Raw genomic sequence first — 27,138 nt, 5'->3', positions numbered from 1 at the left:
CCCCCCCCCCAGAATGGCACGAAATGAATAAATGGCACCAGCACACCAATAGTATTGAAGTCCAGAGTGTTAGTTTATTGGAACGTCATATCACCAGGACTTCTCTGGTTCTGGTGACATAAGGTTCCAATAAACGAACACTTTGGACTTCAATACTAATGGTGTGCTGGTGACATTCGTTCATTTTGTGCTATTTAACGGCGCCATCCGCGGTCACTGCGAGCACCCCCCTCATCCAGTTTGGGGCTTCCCGTTAAGGAGTGCGGCAAGGTATTTCTAAGTTGTTTTTTTTCCTCCCAGAATGGATCACCCCTTTTCGATGAAAATAATTCCTTGTGGAGCCGAAGTAGCCCCAGAAAACAAAATCCTTACCAAGTAAAAACCTAAAAAAACAAAAAACGCTTTGGCTTGACATACCCTTTAAATCTGACATACCCTTTTTTTAAATCTGAACTCCAGGATAAGCAAATATTATCTAAATACAAGAGTCATGTGTATTCTTCCTTAAATCTTGGTGAGCTTTGTGTATTTCTTCCAGATCTGTGTTGTAATCCAGTGTGAGACTTGGAGCTTCCTGTAATGAAAGACCGCTCACTGCTGCTCTCTCTTCTTGTGCAGGTGATTTGGCCTTGTCTCCGCCCCCTCCTGTAATAAAGACCGGTTACTGCTGCACTCTCTTCTTGTGCAGGTGATTTGGTCTTGTCTCCGCCCCCTCCTGTAATAAAGACCGGTTACTGCTGCACTCTCTCTTCTGGTGCAGGGTGACTGTAGTGGGTGGGGCATGCTGGCTCCCTCCCACAGCTCTGCTGTCTACACATGCTATGGACGGCACAGCGATGAGGCATTTGGTGCACACAAAGTAGAGTTATGCGCTTTAGATGCATTGAAGACCATACTTCCTCTTTTTTTTTATTTATGAGATGATGGATTCTGTAACCTGGTATACAGTGCTGTCTTGAAGCAATTATAGGGAGTATACAAAGCGGCATTCCTTATATCTGTGTGTGTCAGTGCCTGTATTTCATTAGGCCAGTGATTTATACACATACACCATTCAACAGCAGCACCGTGTTTTAGATGGTGCGTTTCTTCTCACGTTACACATGTGCAAACAATCTTCTGTCCTTCTCACAGTCACAAAAGGGAAGCCAAACATATATAACTGTCACTGGCTCACCACTGCGTGGTGTGTGATGTGTGCTCAGTGCAAATCCATTCTGTCTGAGAGTCATGTGATCATGCATTGATTGATTGATTGATTCTTCCATACATAACACAGAGCAGTCTTCGTAGTTTTCATTATGCACATACAGGATGTTAGGTTACTAGTGTAATGTTTACCTGAATGGGAGTTGCAAGGAGGTTGATACGAGTATTGAAATCTCAGTCTAAAGCTGGCCGTACGCTATAAAATTATTAGATTGGAAGCTGTCGCAGGCAGGGCCCTCCTTACCATTTTGATTTATAAATCCTGTATAATAATAATCATCATCATCATTTAATTTCCAGCTGTGGTAAAACTACAAATCCCATCATGCTTGTGGCTGTCAGTCTTGCAATGCCTTATGGGACTTGGTAGTCCCACAACAGCGGGAGGGACAACGTTTGGCTACCTGCTCTTTAGCATTTTAGGCAGCAGCACAAGAATTGGTGTCAGAATGTTTAACCTTCTTTGTAGACCCTCGGCTGCCAATCGGATTCAGACTTTTCAGATTTTCGGTCATCTCTCTCCCATGCCAGGTGTGAATCTGATTGGTGGGTATCTTCACGCTGACACTTTTGTTACCTAAGGACCATCTGATTTCTGAATTGTAAATCATGGCTTTCTCAGGATGCTGTAATGTTTTCCTAAATAAAGCTAACTAGTAATTTCAGGGTGTTGATCTTGTAGTCTTTGTTTATAAAACACACGAACCTTGCTGTGTAACAATAATGTTTTGCAGCTCCAAATAATTTGAGGTTGGCACGCTCCCTGATATGTATGTAAGTGCTAAGAGGCCCTGTTATCCCACGCACCGTCCAATTGCTGATGGAGAGGTTTCGTTCCTTTCCTTACCTTACCTTCCTTCTCTCCCCTCCCTGACTCTCTTTGCTCTTGCTCGCTATAGCTCTCTCTCACGCTATTGGTCTTGCGCGCTCTCTCTTGCGCTCTCTCTTGCGCTCTCTCTCTCTTTTGCGCGCGCTCTCTCTCTTTTGCGCTCTCTCTTTTGCGCGCACTCTCTCTTTTGCGCGCACTCTCTCTTTTGCGCGCTCTCTCTTTTGCGCGCGCACTCTCTCTTTTGCGCGCGCTCTCTCTCTTTTGCGCGCGCTCTCTCTCTTTTGCGCGCTCTCTCTCTCTTTTGCGCGCTCTCTCTCTCTTTTGCGCGCTCTCTCTTTTGAGCGCGCGCTTTCTCTCTTTTGAGCGCGCGCTTTCTCTCTTTTGCGCACGCTTTCTCTCTTTTGCGCTCTCTCTTTTGCGCGCTCTCTCTCTTTTGCGCGCTCTCTCTTTTGCGCGCTCTCTCTTTTGCGCGCTCTCTCTCTTTTGCGCGCGCTCTCTCTCTTTTGCGCGCGCTCTCTCTCTTTTGCGCGCGCTCTCTCTCTTTTGCGCGCGCTCTCTCTCTCTTTTGCGCGCGCTCTCTCTTTTGCGCGCGCTCTCTCTCTTTTGCGCGCGCTCTCTCTCTTTTGCGCGCGCTCTCTCTCTTTTGCGCGCGCTCTCTCTCTTTTGCGCGCGCTCTCTCTCTTTTGCGCGCGCTCTCTCTCGCGCTCTCTCTCCTCTCTTTTGCGCGCTCTCTCTCTCCTCTCTTTTGCGCGCGCTCTCTCTCTCCTTATTTCTCTCCATTGGTGAGCTGTGGCATTCTATTTTTCTTCTGCATTCGTTTCTCTCTCCGACAGACTATTGTTTGGCCACAAGCTCTCTGCTTTTCACTTTTAATGTTGTTCGGTGGTGTCAGGAGATGAGTGAAAGGAAATGGGCCCTTTTAAATTCCTGCTCTGACCTTATGAAGCTTCTTTTCCTCTGTTCAGCGGGAGTAAAGTTTATTCAGACATTAAGTGAGTCTGTTCATTAACTTCGGGGTTATTTATAGAAAAACAAAGTTTCCTGACAAAATTCCCCAAATTAACGTTAATTGTTTTTAAACTTCATTTCAGTTTGTTTCCAGGCAGTGGGGTGAAAATACCAAAGGTTGTGATAATGGATTTTAACAACCACCCAATCACATTCATACACTTTTTCCGTTTCCAAAGAGAAATGACGACTGGGTCTGGTTGCTATAGGCGACAGAGTCACTTTACTTTTTAGGACCGTTTGATGCTTGCGGCCCAGTGCGAGAAGTGTTACTATTGGAAACAAATCTAAATGTTGTTCTTGCTCATCTGGTTAGATGAGTAATAAATAGCAGACTAGTCTAGACTTGACACGGAGTATGAAATATATTATCTGGTTTAAAAAAAATTCTAAAATGTCTTTTTATTTGTTTTGACTTAATTATTTATTCAAAGAAAAGGATGTCACAGCGTACATCATTTGTGAAATAGAATCATTTTCTGGAGGGGGCGGGACTGTGACCTCTTTTTGTCCTGCAATCACGAACACCTTGCATTCTTTGAGGGAAAATACAAGGCGTTTTCTGAATGGGCAATAGTGAGGAGGCGTGTGGATGTGACCGGAGCACTTCCCTACCGTCACTCCTCCCACAGTGCCTGGAAGCTCAGCGTTATGTGTAGGAGCCATGGTGCCAGGTAGGATTTGTATGCTTTGCAGCGGGCCCATCACACGTAACACAGATTTTTAGTAGGGACGCACCGATACCGGTATTTCGGTATCGAGTACCGATATTTTTTTTATTTTCCGGTACTCTCTGATACCGGAAGTCCTTTTGTTGTGGGACATGGGGTGCCCTCTTACCTGAGGTCCTGCGGGTACGGTGGAGATTGTAGGCGGGTACAGTGGAGATTGTAGGGTCCTTCTTGGGGGGCTTTGGTGCCCGGCGGCAGGTTGGGGCTGCGCGCATTCGTAATGTGCACATGTGACGCTGCCGTGGCTTCTTAGTTGCCTCGGTTGCTGATCATTGTCAGGGAGTACCTTGCGAGCACTCCTTTTTTCCTAGCCGTCCCATTGGTTCCCAGGGACCTGTGGCTTGTTGCCAGACAACGGGGGCGTCGCTGGCCCCTGCTGGGTTAAAATTTCAGCCATGCGCCAAGACTTGTTGCTGAGTTATTCTGCCATTCCCAAAGCAGCTACAACGTCTCGTTTCCTGTCTTTCTTTCCTGCTATTTGGATCTCCTGGTTATCAACCCCTGGCTTGTCTCCCCGTTTTATGATACTCGCTGCCTGCCTCGACCCAGACTTTACTCTGACAACGCATTTTGGATCATCCTATCTTGTACCTCTCCTTCTGGTATTGTTCCATGCTATTGGGTTCCAATCCAGCAAACAGGGGGACTTAGTTCCTTCCCTAACTCCCTTTTAAAGGAAGCCAGGAGGTGTGTAAAGATTCGCCACCCGGCTTCCCGATTAGTAGCCGTCCCCATGCTTCTCATCGCTAGGTGAAGATAAAGCATTGAGCCGGCTTCCTGGCCAATCGGGAAGCCGGGCACCGTGTAATGATGCGGCTCCCGGCTTCTTGAGTGGCCGGGAAGCCGGCTCCATGCTCCCTCGTCATGAGGTGGCGAGGGAGCATGAAGCCGGCTTCCCGGGCAATCGGAAAGCTGGGCACCGCGTCATTAAACGGCGCCTGGCTTCTTGATTAACCAGCTTCCCGACCAATCAGGAAGCCGGGCAGCGAGTCATTACATGCTGCAGGGCTTACTGATTTGCCATGGAGCCAGCTTCCTGGCCAATCGGGAAGTCGGGCAGCGTGTATTACAATCTGCCCAGCTTCCTGATATCGGAAGTATCGGGCTAGGCATCAGAGCATTTGGGGGAGTACGAGCATGGGAGTTTAGCTCATGTTCACCATGGAAAATCTCTGTTATCGAATGTTTGCTTTCAATTTTGCATAAAAGTGCATTTGAAAATGCAAAAGAGTACACATCCACTGCCTGGCCCCAAAAAGGCCACACAATATTTTGTTGCACCACCTTTTAGCTTTGATTACAGCACGCATTCGCGGTGTCATCGTTTCGATAAGCTTATGCATAATCACGGCACTTATTTCCATCCAGTGTTGCAATCATTGTTCAAGATCTTGTAGTGATGATGGAACAGTTGGACCTCCAGCACATCCCAAAGATTCTCAATGGGGTGAAGGTCTGGACTCTGTGGTGGCCAATCCATGTGTGGAAATGATGTCTCGTGCTCCCCGAACCACTCTTTCACAATCTGAGCCCGATGAATCCTGGCATTGTCATCTTAGAATATGCCTAATGTGACATTAGGGAAGAAAAAAAATCCATTGATGGAAAAACCTGGACATTCAGTATATTCAGGTAGGCAACTGACCTCATTTTTGGGGGCATAATGTTGCTGAACCTGTCCAACTGAAGCAACCCCAGATCATAACACTGCACGTAATCAGGTGGTGACTTTTTTTTTTTTTTGGCCAGGCAGTGCAAATGCTTGGTAAAAATACACCCAAGTGCCATTATGAGGAGTCCCGCTCTCTGTTGGATTTTTTTGATTTATATATTATGCAGAATGTAAGATGAGGAACTTGGACAAAAAGGTGAGCCGGGACAATTTCCAAGTGGACAGGAAAAGAGTTGGGATTATGGCCAGGAGATCGCAGTGTTGAAGCATCCAAGACCGATGGGGCTGACTTAGCCCACTAGGCTCTATCTATAATTAAAATATATCAGTTCTTGGTGGAGTGACCCTTTAAGGAACTCTAACATATTTTTGGTTCCTTTTTGTGGGTTTGTAATGTAATGTTAGTTCTGAGAGGGAGGGGGTGTAAGACAAATTAGATAATTTACTTTCTAGTTTATAAATAAAGCCTGGTCTTTGGGAAACATACAGTTTAATTGAGTGTCTTGGCAGTACTCGTATTCATTCCATGATCTCACTGTAATCTCTTGTGTAACACGGGTACTTAGTCCATTACTGGGGCCTTTTAGTTTCTCATCTTCACCATGACCTCACCGAACATCTGCTGGTGTGGACAAGGGCTTGTGTGTGCTTCTCTTTGGCAGAAGTGGCCCTGTGCCCTTCCCTGCTCTATTGCGTTCTGCGGCAGCCGCTGCTTCTTAAAGGGACGTTCCAGATCTGTCGACAAATTCAAATCCCCTACAGATGGTCAGCTTTCAGCAGGTGTAATGACTGAGTCTCTGCTTAAAGAGACACTAGACAAATAGCCGGGTGATGTCAGAAAAAGGCCAAGCGATCCATCAAATCTGACCCTTTAAATGACACCGTTGCCCCTCCTAGTCATGGCACAGTGACCGAGTCTACTGATACCACAATGGGGCTCCTGAGTATGGTGGAGCATGTGACCTCCCCCGTGTGACAATAATTGAGCCTGAGCTGCCAATCGCCAGGGGGTGGTGAACAATGATGTCATCCACCTGGGTGAATATATAGATAGGTGAGTATACATGGCTAGGTGTGGGGGATGAGGGGGTTTATCAAGAGACCCTGAATGGGCAAGTGATAGTGTCTCTTTAATGGCTGTTGATATTTGATATTGGCCACATTGGGTGAGCATTGTTTTCAGTAAGTCAGCTGACTCCCAAGACTTGCATTGTGAGAAGGAGCAGTAAAGCAAAACCATTGTGTTGCATGTGATGGCAATCAAGTTAAAGGAGAACTATGGGGTCAGGGCTTTTCCCCATAGTTCTCTTAAGGGTAATGGGAGGACACAAACTAGCGTGCTCCCGTGACCCAAAGCTCAGTATACCGCGAGCTACAGCTCGCGGTATACTGAGACGCCGCAGCCGGGACGGATCCCGACAATACTGTCTGGATCCACCCAGTGGCGGGATTGACAGCTGGCTCTGCCTATCCAGAGGCAGAGCCAGCTGTGCCCGCCCCCTCCCCCGTCCGTTTCGCCAGTCAGCGCTGGAGGATCAGACAGGGGAGGGGGGGAATCCCTGCAGGGAGCCGTGAGTGACAGTCACGGCTCTCTGCAAGGATAGATCGAGAAGTGAGCGAGGGACGGTATGTGTTCACTCCCCGATCTACTGAGCCGACCTGTGACTGTTTCATTGTCACAGGTCGGCTCAGATTATGAGGCTGAGTGAAAAGTGTAAAAAAATAAAACGCATTAAAGAAAAATAAAAAACACCCCAAAAAGTTGTAAGTCCCCCGCCCCCACGTGCACGCACTTATAAACATAAATATGCATCGGGTGCGCCTATGTGCGTAAACAACCATTACGCCACACATGTTACATATCGCTGCGAACGTCGCAGTGAGGGCAATAATTCTAGAGCCATCAATCGCATATAACACTAAATTGATGAGCAGTAAAAGCTTTTAAAGCGTCACCTTTTTTCTTTTTAAAGCTTGACATGTTGGTGTCTTTACCTCATGTGACCCTGTATTTTATATTTTACCAAAAAATTGGGTAAAGGTTAATGTTTTATACATTATATATGTAGGGAAAACTGTTATTTTTTTCAAAATTTTCACTTTTTTCTATCTGTCCCTAAAAAATGGAATAAAATTAATTTCAGTACAGCGTTGCATGATGGAATAAATGTCAGTCAAAGTATCGCAGCGCTGAATACTGAAAAATGCCCCGGACAGGATGGTGGTTTAACACCCCGGTCAGCAAGTGGTTAACCTAGTAGTAAACTAGCAGTAGATACATCCCCCCCCCCCCCCAAAAAAAAAAAGACTTTAATTCTACTTTAAGTGCTTGTTTCTGTCCAGGATTTAAAAAAATAAATAGTTATACTCACTGGAAGCTCTGAGCTGGCTTCTTCTTACACCGGTCCTTCCAACGTCTCTCCCCCTCCTCTGCAGCAGTTTAAGGTCCCGTAAATCATCAACATCTATACACAGATTCGAGTTAAGTCCTACCAGGAGAAGTGGGTTCAAGTCCCACTACTGAGGGTTCAAGTCCACTCAGAGTAACTTTCCTGTGGGTTAGAGGCCTTGCAGTGTAACATTCCTGAGGAACGCTAATGCACAGATGTGAGGATGCTGAGTAACATTCCAATGCTGCAGGGAGGAGGAGACGGGCTGGAGGGAGCGCTGGGCCGGCTGGCCAGCTTGGAGTTTTGGGTGAGTATAACTTTATTATTTTGCACCTAGACACAAATGAACCCTTGCAGTGCAAGAGTTAAAGGGGTTCTAAACCCTCCGTTTTTTTTTGGCTTATATCTACTGCTTGCATGCAGTAGATATAGGCAAGAAGTGTAAAAAAAAACCCAAAAACCGCTTAAAATCATTTTAAACTTGCCTCGTTATCGCTGCTCGCTCCCGCGCCCAGAATCAGGAACTGCTCGTACGGCCGCAAAGGATCTTGGGGCGGGCGCATGCGCAGTTCCGATTCTCGGCCGGGAGACGAGCAGAGACGCAAGGTAAGTCTATGGACGCGTGCACCCGCATGCAGACACCGCTGGATCAGAGAGACAGAGCAGTCAGCGCTGGATCGGAGTGACGTCACACCGCTGGAGGGACAGATGAAAACATGGGGAAAGAAGAGGAAGATCGGAAAAAGACATCATTTAAGGTAAGTGCAAACATTTACATAGGGGGAGGGAAACATTTTTTTGCCTTTTTAATATCACTTTAAGTTTAACCCACTGCAAGGGTTAATAAAATGTTTTTGGGAGTTCTTGTAAGTTCCCTTTTTAGCTACACAATGCCACATCTGTTAGGACTACTGCTGCTGCCTGTACCCCATGCAGCGAGTCCCATTCACAGCTACATGTTAGAACACCTACAATCCCGTCTAGAGAAAGTTTGGAGTGTTTGTCGGTTCATGATGAAGAAATCACCTGTGTAGCAGACCTGGAAATCCTGATTGCCTGGGGGGGGAGGGCGCGGGGGGACGAATATTCATATAGGAGGTATTTTTCAAAACATAAGACCGCGCCACTGACACGGAGTCATTTAATAAGCACATACTTTCACATTAAGATGTCAATAGAGCTACACAAACAGAGGAGGTCACTTGCCTGGTCTTGTATGCTGCGCCGAGTGTATGTCTGTCTGATAACATGACTCAGCCCCACAAAGCCATTGTTTGCACACCGTTGGAAAATTCCTTCTGCCGCTAAGGTATTTGCTGTTCAGGGTTACTTTGTCTTCTCTTATTTTGTTTTCAGAAAGCCTTTTGTGACCTTTTACAACAAGCACCACCTTTTTATTGTAGCTTCATGTACAGTATGTAAAACCCGAGATCTCTTTTTGTGCGTTTGCCACCACTTCTTCCAGTATACATAATTTTTGGTGACATTGTTTCTTACCCTGAGATCCTTCCTGTTGCAGGCTGACAATGCTGAGCCACTGCCCCACAGTTAGCAGCCTCTGATAGCCTTGATAGGCTGAAAAGGCATTCACGGCTGGCTGACAACACTACTGCTAAATGTGAAGCAGTGGCTTAGCGTTGTCACCATGCAGCAGGAAGCGCTGTTACTCAGGATCTCCAGGTAAGAAACTTTGCAACAGATATGCAAAAAGTGATTTGCTTAAGACAGCTATATACAGTGAAAGCATGCTGAAAAATGGGTTTTGGGTTTACGTGCACTTTAAAGAAGAACTTAAGGCAAATAAAATCTTGACCGTTGCAGTGGGACTACCCCGGCACTGCAAGGGCTAAGTGCTCATTTTGCCTACGGAGCTAAAATAACAGATGTACTCACTGAAGCACAATCCTGGCTGACTCCTAGACCGGTCCCTTCAGCCTGTCTCCTCCTCCGCTCCAGTGATGGATTGTTACGTGGCATCTTCACGTCCTATACACTGCATAGCATTTGATGACTCACAGGACCTTAGACCGCAGGAGTAGAGAGGGAGCAAGGCTGATGGGACCGGTATAGGAGCCGGCCAGGATCCTGGTATGGGTGAGTATGTCTCTGTTATTTTAGCAAAACGAGCACATTGCAGTTTGCGGGTAGCTCCACTGCAAGGGTTAAGATTTTATTTACCCCGAGTTCTTCTTTAACTTGCTAATTTGATATTAGTAGTCATTGTCTGCGTTTGTTTTTTTGTTCATGTACTGCGCTGGCTCTTGAGGTATACTTTGAGACCAGATTAATTTTTCACATATATTTCACAGATGACCTCCGAGCCTCAGGTACTTGTAACAGATGACCCCCACCCCATGGCTCATGTACCTGTCATAGATGACCCCTCGCCCCGACCTTGTCAGAAATCGTCTCCCTACCCCCTGGTCCGGCGCAATTCGCAGTTAAATAATGCACCGCCAGCGTGATCGGCAGCGGTGGGCGATTCCATGACCGCGCGGCCATCTGCGCAGTTTTCTGCATGATTGCCGCGTGGTCACGGATCGCCATAGTGTGAACCAAACTCTTTTTTGCTTTTGGTCATCATTAGTAAATGACTTATGATTAGTAAATGTTCGCTAAATATAGTACTCGGCACCATCATTCATAGCTTTATGTTTGTGTCTTTGCAGTTTGTCGGGAATTTGCAGTTTTGGAAGACGGGGCCTTGGCACACTGCTTACAGGAACAGGAAAGTAAGTTAAGCCATTGCACTAAAAACAATGCACGCGGTGCTCTTCACACCACTCCTTTTATGGGTATCAACATTTCAAATAGTTTTAAGGGACCCCTGAGTATGATACAGTAGCCCCATTTAAATTTGTTTGGCGAGACTGGTAAATCTCTCATGTCTGTGGATTAGGTAGATGTCTGTCCCTCAGGGGTTACAAATCTTCTCTGATAACCCACCATTGTCGGTATCTGTCTGAACACCGATTGTCTGCTGTGACCTGTACCCTGTTTGCCCGAAAATAAGACCTAGCACTATTTTTTCAAGATTCCTGTAATATAAGACCTACCCCGACAATAAGACCTAGTTTGGTGGTAGCATGTGAGAGGGAACTTGAAGAGCAGGAGAGATGGTATCAGCCCGCGGGGACATACTGCATGAAGGGGATGACTGGGACTCCCTCCGGCCAGCGCAGGGACGGGGAGCACGCCAGTACCATACTTCACCAACTGCTGTCCCCCTGAAGGCACTGCTTAATGTAGTAGGTACTGTACTGTAATGTGTACCGGTAAATGGTACCGAACTTTACCGCGCTGTCCACTGTCTGGTGTCCCCACTGCTGCACCGCTGTCCCTGATGACAAAGGAAGCCGGCGCTGTAGAAAGCAAGGCTGCGGTGGCGGAGGGAGCAGAGCCGCATTAGCCGATACTTACTCTATAGCGCTGTGACAGGTGGAGTGACACCAGATAACTTTGGATTGTTGTACATTTTGTTGTGCATTAAAAAAAAAAAGACATCCCCTTAAAATAAGATCTACTGTGCTTTTTGGGGGCAAAAAAATATAAGACAGTGTCTTATTTTCGGGGAAACACGGTAGTAGTTGCTTTTCAATACAAACAGTGGTGTCACAACATTCTGATCTGTCCTTACAAGTATAATGGTTCTCATACAGGCCCCTTATATCTGTATGATTGTTATACAGATTTCCCAGCAGGTGGTGTTGAGGGTCAGAATTGTAAATGGGCGACTCCCCCACTTTAATACATAAATGGGTCACATTAAAAAAAAAGAAATCGATTTGCCCTTTCTTGAGGAAATCTACTCATTAGACCTGTGTCTATGTAAATGTATCTCAGCTTGTACATTGTATTCTATTTAGTCGAGCAGCATTATGCCTCCAACGTCCGGAAGAATAAGCTAGTCCAGAAGGACATTCGTATAGCGAAGAAACTCCAGGATGAAGAAGATCAACAGAGCAAAGTCTTGAGCCTGGAGCAACAGAAACAAATGTGAGTGTATGCTTCGTGTTGTCTGGGATCTGTTTTTGTCTGGGAAGGTGTTTAGGGGAGCAGAAATGTAGTGCAGAAACCCCCTAAAAATCCCTGTAGAGACTCTGGTGACATCAAAAGTAAAGTAAAGGGGGCTATTCTTGCAGACTTACCTAATTGACTTATATATATATATACAGGTGAAACTCGAATAATTAGAATATCGTGCAAAGTTCATTTATTTCACTAATGCAACTTAAAAGGTGAAACTAATATATGAGATAGACTCATTACATGCAAAGCAAGATAGTTCAAGCCGTGATTTGTCATCATTGTGATGATTATGGCTTACAGCTCATGAGAATCCCAAATCCACAATCTCAGAAAATGAGAATATTACATGCAATCAATAAAACAAGGATTGTACATAGAACAATATCGGACCTCTGAAAAGTATAAGCATGCATATGTACTCAGTACTTGGTTTGGGCCCCTTTTGCAGCAATTACTGCCATTACTTTTGCCCGATATTCTAATTATTCGAGTTTCACCTGTGTGTGTGTGTGTGTGTGTGTGTGTATATGTATGTATATATATATATATATTCGCCAAATACATGTATCTATATAGCCTTATCACAAGACCCGCAAGTGCCTCTTCCACTGGACCGTTTGTATTTAATTGCCTTGAGTTTACCCAGGCAGCTTTTACTCATTATCTGAGTGCGGTGCCCACTATTCTGTGTGTGTATATGTGTATCTCCAAAGCAGGTCTAGAGGCACTCATGGGTCTTCCAACGAAGATAAGTCAAAGCATCAGCATTTGACAATAATGCTTTGACTTATCTCCGCTGCAAGACCTGTGAGTGCCCTTTAGTCATACTTTGGATTTGTATGGAGTGCAGTGGCTAATCCGGAACTGTTTTTATATATAGACTAGGTTTGCGCAGGCTGTTGGTTACCACTTGGGTTGTGCCTGCCTTTGGCTGCTCTCAATGGGCCATAGCAGCCCCCCTACCCACCTTCATGGTTTTATTTAATGTACCCTTCAAGCAAAGAACCTGAAGTCTACTGCAGCGTTTGACTGGGTTGACATGTTCAGTCGAAAGCATCTATATAGGAACTCATCACTCTCAGCTGCTTTTTGTTGAGGAAAATATTCAAACCTCGGTGTACACGTTGAAGATCTCACTGTGTACACGTTGAGATCTCAGTCACTGCTGCTTTTGACTGCTAGCCTCATGGGATTTGGGGTGAGATTTGGTGATGTCACTAGTATGCTGCTTGCTGAAGCAGAAGCTGCACCTGAGAAACCGGCAATGCAAGCATCTCCTTTTTTTTCTGCTTCATCTATTCTGTGAATCTGGGCTTTATACAGCTCTCCTTTCATATTACCCCACCAGTCATCAGGGGGCAGGTAGAGAAAAGTCCTTCCTCTACCAAGATGGCCTCCTACACACGCAGACACAGCTTAGTACAAGGCATAGCAATTCATTAATGGGGAAAAGCTAGGCTGCAGGGAGCTTATAAGAAATACTGGTGGCTAGTCCTTTATCCTCTACTTTACCTCTACTACGTTTTTTGGCATAGTTTCTAGAGCTCAGGTTCCCTTTTAGAGATGAAGGTGTATTGCGTAATATGCTCTGTCATAGCTGGTTTTCTGATGATGTATTGTCGTACGTCCACAGTGAAGAATTAGACTCGGAGTACGCCCGAGCTGTACAGGAAGAGCTACAGAGGAAAGCACAGGAGTGCCTGCAAAGAGAGGAGGAAGACAAGGTAAGGTCACTGAAGTGGTATATCTACGTGTTTCTTATGTGAAGCATTAATGGTCAATGGTACATATTGCCTTTAAAGTGACGCTAAACTCAGGAGTTAAATCTTGAAAATACATTCAGGTACCTTAACTATTAACAAAAATATTATTTGTGTCTTACTCGGCTGTAGATCCTCAAATAATCTCTGAATTGGTGCTGACACTGTCCTTCCTTCTGCAGGGTGACTACTTTTGTTCCCCATGGTCCCTGTGTGTGTTTTGTAAAGTAGTCACCGCTCTAAGCTCGCTCTTGTGATGGATTACAATCTCAATACAATGGCTTGGTTTCAGCCAGTCAGGTGTGTTGCAGTTCAAGGGCCCATGCTACTTGGCACAGCGTGTGTCTCTGCTCCACCATCTGCAACATCACGTTTCTTCACAGCACATGCAGGAAAACAGTATAATGATAGACAAGGAGAAAAGAAAACTTTGATTGTTTAATGGGAGATGGGTAATCTTAAACTAGACATGCCGAACAAGTAAAAATGGGGAACTGCCAAACCTAAGACTTGAACTTTTATATTTCACATTCAATGACGCCGTAAGATTACTTCCATATTCTTTCTTTTTTCAGTGAGAGTTGTTGCCACTTAAGATACAAGCAAGCCTTAGTGGAGTTGTTCTCTAACCCTTGAAATGTTATCCACACAGATTGGCCACCTGGGGGGTTTCCGCAGCCACTGGAATGGAACTTCCAAGGGATTGCATCGAGGTGCTGCAAAAATGTAGTTTGCTTACCCAGGAAGCTTTGCAGCCCCAAAAGTAAACTCATAACTCTCTCTCTCGACATCTTCTTGGTAACAGCCGGTAGTCTTCTCAAGCTTAGACAAATTCTGCTGTCATGGCGCCAGATCCCGGCTGCCTGCACAAACAGATCTGCCTTACACGTCGAGCCAACAAGGACGGGGGAGTACGTTTTTGTGGTAGATGGTGTCACTTCATATTCCACCTACACTAAACTGCATCTGAGCTGTTCTGGCGTTCTGAGCATTCATGGCCATTAAAAAAGGGGACTTTGGGATCATCTATCATCAGTGTGTAGATGCAGACCCCCTGGGGTGTAATTAAAAAAATGCATACCTGAAATCCAGCCATAAAATGTAGTCTTCCTGCCCTTCAGCATTCTTTTGAAAGATGCTGCCTGGGAGAAGGGACCACCCGTGATATGTGTACTGGTGTCAGGATTATATCTGTCAGCACTCTGAATAGGGGAATTGTAAAGGAATGATGTCATCAGGGGCTTCACCTCCAGAGAATGTCATTACGCTGCCTAGAAGTCCAAACGGTTGGGTAGTGGTGGCCTATCGGTAGGTAGACACTGTCACTCTGTCCTAATTTAGCATGCATACCTAAAATCTTTCTTTAAAGTGTATGTTAAGCCAAAACTTTTTATATTTTTTTCAAGTTTTGGATATAGTGGAGGAGGGTTAGAATAGACGGGGTTATATAGTTAAAGAACAGGGGGCAAAAACACAAGGGCCTATGATTTAAGCCGCTAATATCTCATATACACTGCCTGGCCTTAAAAAAAGTCACACACTCTAATATTTGCTTGGACCACCTTTAGCTTTGATTACAGCACACATTCATTGTAGCCTAGTTTCAGTAAGCTTATGCAATGTCACAAGATTTATTTCCCTCCGGAGTTGCATTCATTTTTTCACTGAGATCTAGTGATGATGGGAGGGTCTGAGCACTGCGTAAAGTCTTCTCCAGCACATCCCAAAGATTCTCAATGGAGTTAAGGTCTGGACTCTGTGGTGGCCAATCCATGTGTGACAATGATGTCTCATGCTCCCTGAACCACTCTTTCACAATCTGAGCCCGATGAATCCTGGCATTGTCATCTTTGAATATGCCCAATGTGCCATCGGGGAAGAAGAAACCCAATTGATGGAAAATCTGGTAATTCAGTATATTCGGGTAGACAGCTGACCTTATTTTTTTGGGCTGGACCTAGACCTTACTAACTGAAGCAACCCCTATAGCTATCACCTATTTACTTAGCTATAGCGCTTGTTGTTGGATACAGGAATAAGGTGAGTAGTATCAACAAAAAAAAGAACAAGTTTTATTTTATGTTCCCGGGGACATTTAAAAATATCCCCTTACGCCACTGATGGCCTGGGTTTGGACACTACCCACAAAAATGGGGTCCTCCCTAAGTCCACGAGTCACCTAGTTTGTGAATTCTGTTTTATTCAAGGAGCACCAAAACCACACTTAAGGAGTCCAGAACAGTACTTTGCTGATTCCACAGTTATCAGGAAGATGAAGATATAGTCAATGCTTTTCGGGGGCTCACCAATCTCCCATCAGTATTTCCAGCCAGATAAGGATAACGCCTACTATACAATTGTTTCCTGTTCCCATTCACATACCAATACATTTTAAAAAATGATAAAATTGAAGGTTACCTTTTTTTTGATGATATTTCTGCAAACTTCAAGACTGAAAAATCCCACTCGCTGTTTGGGGTGAGTTTTTTTTCCAAAAAATTAACCCTGTCTGTACTGTGCTGGCAGATTTAATTATCACTTGTAAACTAGATGAGCAGGAAGGACTGTCCTAACAAATGGTTAATGACCTGAAGACAATGCATGCTAATGAACTTTTACAAAACTGTCCCTCGGCCAGTCCCTTATGAGCTCACAGACATCTATTCTTACCACTAGAAGCTGCCTATAGAGTCCTGTGTGTAATCCTGCTTCAAAGAAACCGCTAAAAAAGGAAGAAATCTTTTAAAAATAATTTTTAGGCATGCTGTGTAAATGGGAACACAAAACAAACATATAGAGGGGGTTTCTCAAATTTGGCTGCAAATGTGGAAATATCCTTTAAGCAATTCCTTGCACACACTAAAAAGGACAGGTAGTTACTGGGTGTCATTCATAGACAACGTTGCCGCCAGACTTCCCCTCCGGGGACTGCTTTGGCTACGCTAGCAGGCCCTGGATAGGCGAGACAATGAGTCTGCAGGATATCCTTATACTTTCAAGCACTATTGTTAGTCTCAGTCCCATTTCCTAATGATTAAGGATCTTTATACCAGTGGATGAAGTTTTATACTCTGCGTGCACTATTGAGTTGCAGTAAAAGCGTTGTGTTCCCAGGTGTCACATATGCTCATTTAGTCTGAGTTAAACATACAGTTTTAACTGTTCAGTTTTCTTCAAACCGGCAACCTTGCTTGAAGTGGGCATGTCTTCCCTGGAGGCTGATGAGCAAAAGTGGGCAGTACTTAGATTGTATCGCACAGGAAGGAGACTATGGGGTGGGTGTAGTTTACTAGTGCTGGGCGGGGCAGTGACACTAATTCTGCAAATCTTCAGGCTTTGATTAGTCTTGCTCTTCTTATACCATGCAGCTGCACACATCAGGAGTAGGAGAATCACAGGACAACGCGCATTAATTTCTTAATGTTTTGGAAAGCAAATAGGCTTTATGTTTACCAGTTTTGCTTTCCAGTAGGAGTATGTTTACCAGTTTTGCTGGCGCTGCCCTTTTAAAGTTGCTTTGGCATCAGATTTAATGCCTTGGATTTATCATGGTTTGTTTGCACGGATAACCTCACCCCATTCTTTCTGTGTGCTCGCTCTTCCGAGCCGCACATTTTGAAATGCTTTCCTAATTTAGCGCTAACTCTTTTCTCTGAGGATGGATGGGTCCTGTCAGTGTGTGGGCGTCAGTTTATGGAACAGGTCAAGCAGCTGGGAGAGTCTGAGTCACTCTGCAGTTCTTGAAATGCCACCCTAATGTGGAATCTGCGTGTTTACCTGCAAATGTTCACAGCGCATGGGCGAGCGGCTGGTATTCTGCTTACCGCCAACATAGACGCCAGAGACCTGTCAAGTCTGTTAAGGCTCTCATTTAGAGCGGTCGCCAGCAGGTACCGATGGGTGCCATTGACTTGTGAAAAGGTCGCGATAAAGGGAGTTGGTGAACACCGGAGACTTGCAGTATCCAAACTTGGACTTTTGGAAAAATAAGCAAGGGGGCATGCCGACCCCACATCCGACAATGCAGTACAAGGCATCGCATAGGAACTTTAAAGACCCCATGTTGCTGAGAGGTAGGGAGGTCAAGCTTCCAAAATACTGTCATGATATGGCACCTTATGATGCCTTCTATCCCACAGGAGAATCAGCAGCAAATGCAGTCGAAATGCATGCAGTATAGTTGGCACTAGGGATGTCCCGATACAGGGCATTTTGACAAGTACTTGTACTTGTCAAAATGCCCCGATGCATAGCGCCGAAGCTTGTGCACATTAACATGCATTTTCAGATGCACTTCAATGCCATTCCAAACGTCCCCATGCAGTTGTCTTGGATGGGGAAACAGTGGCTCGGAGCACTCAAATTTCACTTGTATTGTAAATAAGCCCTGGCTTAAGGTGTAAAGGTTTAGGGACTGATTTATCAATCTTCCACCCAGCATATAGCTGGAGAATGTGCTAGGATCCAGAGCGCCTCCAGGTGGCACTGGAGCTAAGCCCTGCAGTTCCTGTGCTCACCTGCAGGTGTCTCCGGGTAGCCAGGAACTGTTAGGTGCCAGACCACCACCGGTGGCGCTGGAACCTGCAGCTCCAGTGCTCACCTGCTGGTGTCTCCCAGTCTCTCAGCACTGAGCCATCACCTGGTGCTTCCTGGGAGGGTATTTAAACCCTCCCTACAGTCAGGACGATGGCTCAGTATTGTTTCCTGTGAATCCTAAGTCCCCAGTTCTGTCGCCATTTCCGGTGAAACCTGCTTTCCGTCCTGAGTCCTGTTACCAGTCCTGAACCCTGAATCTTGTTTGCATTTCTGAACCCTGTTTGTGTCCCGAGCCCGGTTACCCATTTGCAGTCCTAGATACCTCCTGTTGCCATTACCTGCTTGTCCTCATGTTGCCATTACCTGCTTGTAGTCTTATTGACGTTACTTATTTATGTTTGCTTTTGGGTGTTGTGTTTAGTGTTGCTCTTTAATAAACGGTATATAATACATTCTGCCCTGTCCGGTGTGGTCATACGTGTTTGGTCTGCCTGTGTGGGTACCTGCGCAGGTGTGGGGTCCCCTGTGCCGGTATCTTTGACAGAATGCCATTCACACAGCATTACCGCCACTAGATTGAGCTAAGGAGCCTAGGAAATTGTTATGCTTCTCTTCTTCATCTCCCATCTATATGATGGTGGGAAGATTTATAAATCCGCCCCTGAAAGTGTACCAAACCCCAAGAACAAAAACAAAGAAGTCATATATTGCAGCTTGCCAGCATAGGTGAACATGACGGGGAGAGAAAACAAGTGAATAAAGTACACACACAGCCACTCCTAATGTGCAATACTGCACTACTGTAACAACTTAAGAGCCGAGATTCACCTTGATACAAATACGCATTCCTTTTTTGTTCTCTTTGAATACATAATGGTGAGCCCTGAGATACTATAACACACAGGTGATTTCACAGAGACCCAGTTTAAGAGACTTGCAGTAAATTTAGCAACTGCTTATTTTGCAGATAAAAATGTATCCCAGTGAATAGATTTTATTATTTTCGATAACCAAGAATTCTCGGGCCAGCCAGGCGGATGCGGCTTGTTTGACTTGGATTCTGGAAATTCCGCTGGACGTGCCAGGGACTTCTCCATAGCGCTGGTGGCACATTCAGCTTTAATAAAAGCAGCTGATTTTTTGCTTATTAAGATCTGGGGGGCTTTACAGCTCAGCAGTCCATTGCAAGCAGGAGAGGTGGGCCATTATGTGAGTAGATACATCCACGGCAAGCTGGGCACGTGAATCTATGGAGATTGACTCGTGGTCGATGCTGGCCATACACGGACCAAAGCAACATCCCTGCTATAGAGACCTCAAATGTTGGTGGACGGATTCCTTAATTCATTCAGCATCTTTGCAATCAAAAGCTGTCTTGAAGTTTTCAGGAAAACTCCCAATATATGGCAAGCAAAGAAAAGGCTTTCCATCAACTTCCTAAAATGTAAAAAATAGGGATGCTCCGATACCGATACAGAGTATTTGGGTGAGTACTCCTAGAAATGCTCCGATACCTTCCCCGATACCGGTCAGGGGAAGATTTCCTGTGACCGGCAGTGCCGTAGGGGAACATGGAGCCAGCTTCCCGGGCCATCGGGAAGCCGGGCGCCGAGTAATGACCGGCCTCCCGGCTTTCTGATTGGCCCGGGAAGCCGGCTCAATGTTGATTGGCTGGGAAGCGGGTTTCCTGGCCAATCACAATCAAGTCGGCCAAACAACATGGAGCCGCATTCCTAGGCAATCGGGAAGACGGGTGACATGTCATTACCCATGGCCCGGTTTCCTGATTGCCTGGAAAGCCGGCTCCATGACAGCGGAAGCATTGGCACTCTGTATCGGCGAGTACCGAAAGCAAAATATGAGTACTCATACTCTATACTGAAAAACATGCATCCCTAATAAAATCATTCTAAGGTCACTAATCTACATTTGAGGCATCTTTACCAAACTTCCCAGCTCAGTTTTACCCACTGCTGTTTGCGGTGAAGCTCACACATGGAGTTAATTTACTTGCTACTTCCTGAGTGCTGAGTGGGAGGGACTTCCTGCTAGAGTTTTATGATTGGTCCCACTACCGTAATAAGGAAAAAAACAAATGTTGGGAGCCAATCGCATAAGAAGTGGCGTATGGCTTTTTTTAGAAAATGAAAGTGTATGTAAATCCTAAACGTGAACATCACAGATTTTTGCCCCCTTTTTATACGTTAAATCTACTATTAAGTGTTGTTTGTTATTGCAATTCAATAAGTGCAAAAAAATACCTGGTGATCCTGCCAGAAATGAAGTGAGCTGATAACAGTCAGCACAGAGCCCATGAAGTTATCAGTTACGTCGTTCCCAGTTTTCTCTGTGGACTGCACAACACCTCCTCTTTAAATATATTGGGGATAAGGAGAGGTGTTCTGTAGTTCTAGCACACTACCTGTCCTAGGGTGACCACTGTTGCTTCATAGGTGGAGTACGGTAGGTGAGCATTGTTGCCCTAGGACAGGAAGCGTGTTACTGGCAGGATCACCAGGTTAAAAAAAATAAAGGAGTGGAAGGGTAAAGTGCTTATTTATGCCTGGGGGGCTGGAGTAAAGCACTTTTACTTACCTGATCCCAGCTCCCCTGCCTATCAGCGCTCACCCCCCATTTTCTGGCTGGTGGAAAATCTCTCGGCATCCTCATATCTAATGCAGGTCTATGGAACCTGCATTAAGGTCCCACACACCTTACGATAATCGCGGGAAATCCCGCGATCGTACGATTATCGTAAGGTGTGTGGAAGCCGTGCGACCTCTACTACTGTAAGGTCGCATGACTTTAAACTTACGGACATTTTTCAAAACCCGCCGAGCATCGTATGATCGGCGGGTGTGTAGCATGTTCGTAAGATAAAAGCCGGACGGGCCGGTGTGCGCAAGCGCACACTGCCCGTTCGGCATTGCAGTCCTCGGAAGCCCGCCCATCAGGGGCGTGGCTTGCGATCATCGCAAGTACGATCTGCCTATGCAAGATAGGCAGATCGTACGTTTTTTGAAGTACCTTACAACCATCACAAGACAAAAGTCTTGTGATGGTTGTAAGATGTGTGCCCAGCCTTAGACATGATGACATCAGCAGTCCTTAGACCTTCAGAGCAAAGTGGGTAAAAGATTGCGGGGACCGGTTTCTCCTGGTTGCTAAACTTGGAGGGAGCAGGGATCAGGTACGGTCTCCTAGGCATAAATGACCACCTAACCCTTGCAGCACAGGGGAAGCCCCACTGCTAGGGTATTTTTTTATAAAAAAAGCCCAGAGTTCAACTTTACTGAAGCAAGATGATTAAACTGGTTACTTTCCCTTTGTCCACTTTTTATTGGCTTAAGACTGACCACAAAACCACAATTCCCAGAGTTCTTAGTGTTACCAGGAGCTGTAGATGGGGAAGATCGCTCCTTGTTCCTTGTCTCCAACCAAATGAGGGACTTTCAGTGATCTCTGCAATCCCCTTTAAAGTGTATTTCCACTTTTGAAGTCAAATTAGAGAAATCCCCACTAAATGTTTCTTATATGTTCCCCTTCAAGCAGCATATCTAAAAATACTTCTTTCAATGTTTTTTCGGAGTAGGCATTTGGGCAGACACTGAACAATTTCAGTACGAGTCTGCCCCATGCAAGTAGGCATTTGCCTACTCCGCTGCCCCATGCGGAGTAGGCATTTGCTATACTGAACAATTTCAGTACGAGTCTGCCCCATGCATAGATTGGGGACAGAGTTTCCTTTCATTAACATACAATGCTTCTTGATTGGTTTGAACCCTTTGTTAGGACAGACTGTGGTTGCATCTAGTTGACGACTGAGAATGAGATCTGCCAGCACAGCACAGACAGGGATCATTATGGTGAACATTACAGAGGAACTTCACTCTTACCATAAAACTGGCAACAAAGGCACCTTTACAAATGTTTAGTAATGACAATCTACAAACATGTTCTTAGAAATAATTGGAAGCTTTTTATTCTCTGCATACCATATTCTTCTTTTCCTCCCCATTCTTCTCATGGGGGCCATTTTCACTAAGATCAGATGAATCCATCTCCCTTTACTTCCTGCAACACTGGGTCTGCCTCCTGGAACATGTGACCGTTCACATCATCTAAGGAGGGAAAATGTCTTTCTTCAAAGATCAAGGTTTTGCATTTTACAGATGAGATTTCCCAGGAAGGCACGGGTGATGTAGTCTTTCCAGGATGCATCTGTGGGACCAGGGCTACATCACCAGTGCTTCATTTAACCAGGCCAGGGCTATATAACCAGTGCTTCACTCCACTAGGCCAGGGCTACATCACCAGTGCATTATTTAACCAGGAAAGGGCTACATCACTGGTGCTTTACCCAACCAGACCAGAGCTTCATCACCAGTGCTTCACTCCACTAGGCAAGGGCTACATCACCAGTGCCTCACTCAACCAGGCCAGGGCTTCATCACCGGTGCTTTACCCAACCAGACCAGAGCTTCATCACCAGTGCTTCACTCCACTAGGCAAGTGCTACATCACCAGTGCTTCACTCATCCAGGCCAGGGCTACATCACCAGTGCTTCACTCAACCAGGCCAGGGCTACATCACCAGTGCTTCACTCAACCAGACCAGGGCTACATCACCAGTGCTTCACTCAACCAGATCATGGCTACATCACTAGTGCTTCACTTAACCAAGCCAGGGCTACATCACCAGTGCTTCACCCAACCAGACCAGGGCTACATCACCAGTGCCTCAGTCAACCAGGTCCACTTTTACCCCCCCCCTTTTGCCCACCCCCCTCTTTAAAATTACAGCTTTGGAGCATTTAGAAAAGAGCAAATACAAAGGAAATATATATTATTTTTATATTATGAATATTATAATATTACATTTATATATATTTCTCTAAACTGATGCTATGTGAATGGTAACACATATAGAAAAGTTGCTATCCCGATGTGTCTGCAGCAGTGGAAATCCACTTTATTATCCTCCAGCCTATTCTCCATGTTTGTGAACGATTTATTTCGGTATCTTGTTCTCTCTTGGCCTCCTTTTGTTCTTCTCAGCATGAACTGACTTTTGGAAATTTTTTATCAGCACTGGGAAAGAGAAATATGTTTCTTTCTTACATTTCCTGCAATTGTTGTAGTGTTTTATTCCCCGGTGTCGGGTGATCTCAGAATGTTTATTGCTTTTTTGTTTTGTTTTTGTTTTTAAACAGAGTCAGAGATTATTTTTGTACTTTTTATGTGACTAATAAACTGAAAATAACCTCTTTGGGTGTTTTCAAATTCTCCGGGCTGAAAAAAAAAGCACACACACCGCTTTGTCATTTTGCTGCAAGTGATGCTGGGATTTTTCGTTATGCAGATTTAGGTTTTGCTTCCCTGCCTGTACAGACTTGACTTCCTGGGCCACTGTGACATTAACCCCTTATGACATATGACCGCAACTAGTTTAGCTTGTCCTATCAAAGGGCAGAGAACAGTCGCCCCGCCTCCTGCCCTTACTTTGTAGATGTTAAGGAGAAACTTTATCTTCACCAAAATGACATTTTTAATTTATAATTGTTCCTTTATTTAAAAAAAAAAAAAACTTAATTTAAAGTAGAACTAAATGCAAAGCTTTAAAGTTTTGCATAGATCAGCAGCAAAGCTTTGACTTCTTCTTCTGACAGTTACTGTAATTAAAGCAGGTTAAAATTTTTATTAACCCTTCGAGTTGGGCTACTCCCGCACTGCAAGCTCGTTTTTGTCTAGGTGGTTAAAAAAAAGTTATGATCACCCGATCCTTGGAGCTAGCTTGCTCTTGGACCGGTCTCTGGAGCGTACCGCCTCCCCCCCTCCCCCCCAACCCTGCAGCAGTCTAAGGTCCCGTAAATCATCACATTCTATACACTGTGTATAAGATGTGAGGACGCAGAGGAGCGTTCCTAAAACGCAGTGTAGGAGGAGACAGGCTGGAGGAAGAGCTGTCACAGCTGGCCGGCTCGGAGCTTCGGGTGGGTATAGCTTTATTTTTGAACCTAGACAAAAATGAGCACTTAACCCTTGCAGTGCCGGGGCTATTCCTGCTGAAAGGGTTAATAAAAACATTTTCCCGGAGTTCTTTAAAAGAGAACTATGAGGTGAGTGATTTTCACTCACTCCCATTGTTAGAGCCGACGTGTGACAAAGAAGCTGTGACAGGTTGGCTCTATTGATCGGGAAGTGACCGAACACATACCGTTGCTCGCTCACTTCTTGATCATCTCCCTGCAGGGATCCCCCCCCCCCCCTTTCCGATCCGCCAGCGCTGAGTGGAGGAACTCACGGGGAGGGGGTACTCTCCGTATATAGCTGGCAAAAGCTCACTATATACTGAGCTTTAGGTCACTGGAGGACGCTAGTACCCTGTTTCCCCGAAAATAAGACCTACCCCGAAAATAAGACCTAGTTGTGACCATTCCCAGGGCCGGTGGTGCCATAATGGGGTACTTGAAGAGCCGCGGGAGAGAATCAGCGGTGCCAACAAAGCCAGCGCTAGAGGAAGCGAGGCGGCACCGGAGGGAGCAGAGCCGCATAAGCCGATGCCTCCTCTATAGCACCGGCTCCTGTCGCTGGCAGAGTGATACAAAATGCACTCCGCCTGTGAGGAATCGATAGTGAAAGTGCGCTTTGCTCATTCTGGCCAGCGATTGGTTAGCAAATTGCTCTTGGAAAGGTACGGCACCCCTGATTGCTCTGATCACCATTTTTTTGTACATGAAGGCATGTAGACTGTTGTACATGAATAAGTGTGAATTGTTTTGGCTGATTTAAAAGTGTCGGTAAAAATTCTGGCTGTGTACGGTCAGCTCGAGTCCCAAATAGAAAATAGCCGGGTTGGATATGACATGATCAATAGAATGGTAACGGCTGACTTCCAGGCAGGCTGGAACCTCCGCAGGTTACAGGTGTAGGTGGTGCTACTGTAAATGGTTCGTCCAGTAATTCTTCATTTTTTTTTTTTTCCCCAAAGGTTCTCGTCTAGTGTAAAAGCCATGCAAATTCCCTGTTCAGAAATAACCTCACCCAGTCATACCGGCCAGCCCAAAGTCAGACATAACCGCTATGGTTAACCATAACTATGACTCATGGTCACAGAGCGTTTTTTTTCTTACATCTCTTTGTGCGGTATTTTGCTGAAAGTGTCTGTAAAACCCAACAATGAGCTTCTCTTAGCTGCTCCCTTTTTTGGCCCTTTTCAGTATATTATTAAAGCAGACCTTTACCCATATCTTTAAAATGACAACAAACACACCTTTAGAAATGTTTAGTAATGACAATCTGCACACATACTTCTAGATAATTGCCGGCTTTGTATTCTTTACATTCCTTATTTCTCTTTTCTTCCCCAGTCTTCTCACAGTGGCCATGTTTACTAAGGGCAGATGACTAGCTCTCCTTTTACTTCCTGAAAATTTGGCACATGTGACCATGCACATCATCTCAGGGGAGGAAAATGCCTTTCCCTGAGATCTCGTGAGATTACAGATGAGATTTCCCAGCAATGCTCTGCTGATGACATAGCCAGGTGACACTGATTGACCAACACTGTATTCCTTAAATGTAATTTCTGTGCCTCTCTCCACCACCACCCTGCTGACTGGACAGTTAAAGGGCAGCAGCAGACTGATGAGGACATCTGTCTGCTCGCTCCCCCATCTTTTCCTACATTATCGATATTTTCCTTCTTGGCTTATTTGCATACAGCAAATTTGATTCGTCTCCTAGTCCTGCCCCTCCCACTCCCAGTCTGAATGCTGCTGTACAATGAGTACGGAATCTGATAGCAAGTCAAATTCAATTGAAATCATCTACATTCCAGGTACATTGAGGTGCTCAATGTCTCACAGCTTGTTTTCTTTCTAAACTGGCCAAGAGCTGCAGAGGAGGAGCCTGCCCTCCATGAAGATGTAGGGGGTCTCTGCATAGTTCTGACACCCGCACTACCAAGTCAGATCTACAGCTCTGTAATTAGCAAAGTTTGTGCTCTCGGCTGATTGGAGAGTTCTGGTTGTGACTCAGCACTGGGTGAGTTGCTCTCTGTGTAGAAGCAGTGGTCTCTCTGCAGAGGTCTGACACGCCCCTACCAAGCCAGAACTATAGCTTTGTAACTAGCAAAGCTCATGCTCTTGTCTGATTTGGAGAGTTTTGGCAGTGGGTGTGTTGCTCTCTGTGTAGAAGCAGTGGTCTCTCTGTAGAGGTGTGACACATCCCCTACCAAGCTGGACCTATAACTTTGTAATTGGCAAAGCACGTGCTCCCAGCTGATTGGAGAGTTTTAGCAGTGGGCGTGTTGCTCTCTGTGTAGAAGCAGTGGTCTCTCTGTAGAGGTCTCGCACACCCCTACTAAGCACGTGCTCCCAGCTGACTGGAGAGTTTTGGCAGTGGGAATGTCGCTGCCTGTGTAGAAGCAGTGGTCTCTCCGCAGAGGTCTGACACCTCCTGCTGATTTAGAGCCAAAGCTTTGCTGATTAAACCTATAGGTTTGACTCTGTAGGGGGGGGTGTCAGACCAATGCAGAGAAACCACTGCTTCTACACATAGCGAGCAAGGATTGTCCTCTGTAGAAAAAACTGTGGAACCAGCACACGATAATCTTCCAACGAAATTCAAACTTTATTCCACATGCATCTGTACAAAGCACAACCGCTGACTCGTTTCTGCCTTAGTCATAGGTAGTTGTGAACGAACACCAACCCCACTATTTGTCCTCTGTAGCATGCTGGCAGTGGATAGGCTTTTCTATTCAGCATGTGGCTGATTTTTAAAGAAAATGAACTGTAAGGCATTGAAAGCCCTTTGATGCAATCTAGGGGGAGCGGCGGCCATACCTTGGTCAGCTGACAGTGCTCCAGCCTAGTAATTTACAACTAGACCTGAGTCACATGGGAGGAGGCCACATAGTCTCCCATATGCAGAAGCACTGGGCTGGAGGCTGCGGAGGAACGGCAAGGGA

General features: G+C 45.5%; 1 protein-coding gene across 1 annotated transcript in view; it reads left to right on the top strand.

Moving 5' to 3' along the window:
* LOC108783958 (coiled-coil domain-containing protein 50-like) overlaps nucleotides 1-27,138 on the top strand; it is an 82,818-nt gene that overhangs the window by 19,037 nt on the left and 36,643 nt on the right. Inside the window, exons 3-5 of the mRNA XM_018552678.1 lie at nucleotides 10,509-10,571; nucleotides 11,706-11,835; nucleotides 13,502-13,592. Coding sequence (XP_018408180.1) covers nucleotides 10,509-10,571; nucleotides 11,706-11,835; nucleotides 13,502-13,592 — 284 coding nt within the window. The remainder of the gene's footprint in view (nucleotides 1-10,508; nucleotides 10,572-11,705; nucleotides 11,836-13,501; nucleotides 13,593-27,138) is intronic.

The sequence above is a fragment of the Nanorana parkeri genome, unplaced genomic scaffold (assembly GCF_000935625.1).
Source record: "Nanorana parkeri isolate BGI_ZX_2015 unplaced genomic scaffold, ASM93562v1 scaffold94, whole genome shotgun sequence".
NCBI lineage: Eukaryota > Metazoa > Chordata > Amphibia > Anura > Dicroglossidae > Nanorana > Nanorana parkeri.
This window is presented reverse-complemented; position numbering and strand designations above follow the sequence as displayed.